The sequence below is a fragment of the Papio anubis genome, chromosome 1 (genome assembly GCF_008728515.1).
Source record: "Papio anubis isolate 15944 chromosome 1, Panubis1.0, whole genome shotgun sequence".
Lineage (NCBI taxonomy): Eukaryota > Metazoa > Chordata > Mammalia > Primates > Cercopithecidae > Papio > Papio anubis.
The window spans coordinates 108924726-108927812 of NC_044976.1; the positions used below are offsets into that span (position 1 = coordinate 108924726).

The window sequence follows — 3087 nt, forward strand, 5'->3', positions numbered from 1 at the left end:
TGGGGAGGGACAGAGTGGAGGTTTCTTTCCCTGTCCTTTGGGGAATCCCAATTCTACTCCCTTGTTCTGAGAGTTTGGTGGACTCTGTCACTGTTTCTGGGTGACCTTAGGTAAGTTGCTCTCCCCTGGTTTGTTCACCTATAACGTGAGAATAATAATCAAATCGAATAATAATCAAATCTGCTTTACTGATTATTCTAAGATGCAGTGAGATAATGTGGGCGAAAGTGTTTTGGAAAATTTATGCAGTGCTACACAAGTACAAGGTATGATTATTATTGTAATTAAATAAGTCTGAGCTCTTCCTCTTTGCTTACAGCAACCCTTGGTCTTTTCATATGCTTCCTCGTAGGAAGACCAAAACCAGTGCTTTTTAATCTTTAATGTGCAAATGAATCACTTGGGATCTTGTTAAACTGCAGATTCTGATTCAGTAAGTCCGAGTAGGCCTAGATTCTGCATTTTCATGCTCCCAGGTGATACCAATATTTCTGGTCTGGGGACCTGAACTATCTCTTCATAGGAAAAGAGACCCAAATCTTTCTATAACGTATTGAAAATAAACAATTTAGAAAATACAGTAGAAGTATGGGCTTATTAAAATAGCTTGTAGTCAGAGATACTTATTGATCACAAAAGATACATTTTGGTCTTTGGAAAGATGAAGTGAGAGAAGGGAGTGGGAAAGAGGAAGGAATGAAGGGAGGAAGGGAAGGCAGAAGGAAGGGAGAGAAAGAAGAGGGGAAAAAGTGAGGGAGAGAGAAGAGAGAAGAGAGACAGGATGGACCCAAGAAGCCCTGGACTGATCACTTCCTGGACTTCTCTGTGGAACAGCCACCATTGGTCTTACTAAGAGAGTCTGTGCTGCCCATTCTTGAGCCTACACCGTTGAGGATTCTTTCAATTTCACTTGGGATGTTCTGCTTTTCCTCATTCTCAGTCTCCCGATGGTAGAAGTAATTGAAGTTGGAGACAATGACAGGCACAGGGAGGGCAATGGTGAGGACCCCTGCAATGGCGCACAGAGTGCCCACAATCTTCCCCCCTGGGGTGGTCGGGCACATGTCCCCATAACCTACAGTTGTCATGGTGACTACTGCCCACCAGAAGCCATCAGGAATGCTAGAGAAATGGGACTCTGGCTCATCCACCTCAGCAAAGTAGACTGCGCTGGAGAAGAGGATGACTCCAATGAAGAGGAAGAAGATGAGCAACCCCAACTCCCGCATGGATGCCTTCAGTGTTTGCCCAAGGATCTGTAGCCCCTTGGAGTGGCGGGAGAGCTTGAAGATGCGGAAGACCCTCACCAGGCGGATGATCCTCAGGATGGCCAGGGACATGCTCTGTTGGGCACTCGGCTCTGTCTCCTGGGCAAGCTCTGTGATGACAGTTGCAAAGTAGGGGATAATGGAAATAATGTCAATGATGTTCATGATGTTCCTGAAGAAGTCAGTTTTGCTGGGGCAGACCACAAACCGGAGCACCAGCTCAAAGGTGAACCACATGATGCAGGTAGACTCCACCATGAAGAAAGGGTCAGTGAACATGGTCTGGGAGACGACTGTCTTGCTCATGTTGAGATTGGGGTCTCTGACCACCTTCAGCTCCCTATCCTCCCGGAACTCTGGCAGTGTCTCCAGGCAGAAGATGGTGATGGAGATGACCACAACCAACACTGAGACCACGGCCACACTACGGGCAGCACTGGAGCTCTCAGGGTATTCAAAGAGGAGCCAGAACTGACGGTGGATGTCATTGGTGGGTAGCAGTGTTTCAGGGTCTTTGATGAAGCCTTCATCCTCCCGGAACTGGTCCATGGCCTCACTACCCAGCTCATAGAAAGAGATTTCATCAGCAAAGATATCAATAGGAACATTGGCTGGGCGCCGAATTTTCCCACCAGATTGGTAATAATATAGGATTCCATCAAAACTGGGCCGGTTCCGATCAAAGAAATACTCATTTCTCATGGAGTCAAAGAACTGCATCCTTTTCTCCCGGTCTCCCAGGAGAGTCTCTGGGAATTGACTGAGGGTTCTGAGCTGGGTCTCAAATCTCAGCCCAGCAATGTTAATGATCACCCGCTGGTTTCCTTCATTCAGTACCACTGGCTCAGGCCCTGGGGGGTCAGCATAGTCTCCCGGAAGCTTGGAGAAGGCCGTCTCATGGTTGGTGCTGTCGCTGATGAGGATCTTCCAGTTGGAGAAGGAGCTGCCCCCAGGCCGGCCTTTTGGGCTGGTTGAGTCGAAGTCTGTGGCATAGCCTGGCTCTTCTTGGATTTCATCTGAGTTATCAAAATTGACCAGCGCAACCTCCATTTCTTTCCAGCCACACACATCCATTCTAGGGGAGCCAGGGAAGAAGCATGAAGATCCTCAGCCTTTGCTGCCTCCTGTGAGCTATGGAGAAGAAGAAGTTCATTATACAGGATCCAGGGCAGAATACAACTGGCCCTTGTTTATTGAGGTAAGGCATACCAGTGGGCTAATCAATTACTTATTTGTAGCTTGGGAAGGAACATCATGGTTATTTTGGCAACATGCTTCCCTTGAAATCATTTTGAACCCCTGAGTTTGCATAAACTAATAACTAGGAGAAATTGCCAAAAAAAAGGATCCTGGCAAAGAGGGAGAGATTCTCCCCAGCAAAGGATGGTCTTCATATGTGATGGCAGAGGGGCCATGCTAAAAGAGGAAGTTAACATTCTTTAATAATAAAAAGTATGATCTTGTATTTGCATGAAGCCTTCTGTCTACCCAAACACGTCTCCATGCCCAATCTCATTCGTAATGCCTCTCTTCCTCTCACAGCAACAGCCAGTCCTTCACACATCCTTTTGGTCATGTCTACAAGTCTTCAAAATATATCTGGAATTCAACCATTTTATGTCACCTTCACCCCTGCTTCTGGACCCAGTGGTGAAGGATGGAACCAGACCTGTGGACCCAGTGGGGATTCGTTTGGAAAGGAAAAACAAGAGGCTGGGCTGGCCAATCGACAGTGTCCTCTAAACGACCCCTCGCCTGGAAATACCTCCTAGAGTTGTTTTGAAGGTACCTCAAATGAGATAGCACGTGTAGAATGCTT

General features: G+C 47.0%; 1 protein-coding gene across 1 annotated transcript; it reads right to left on the bottom strand.

Moving 5' to 3' along the window:
• Positions 1-777: 777 nt before the first annotated feature.
• Positions 778-2726, bottom strand: KCNA10 (potassium voltage-gated channel subfamily A member 10). Its single transcript, XM_031651891.1, has one exon. It carries the CDS (start codon positions 2340-2342, stop codon positions 807-809), a length of 1536 nt encoding a protein of 511 aa, XP_031507751.1. The 5' UTR covers positions 2343-2726; the 3' UTR covers positions 778-806.
• Positions 2727-3087: the final 361 nt, after the last annotated feature.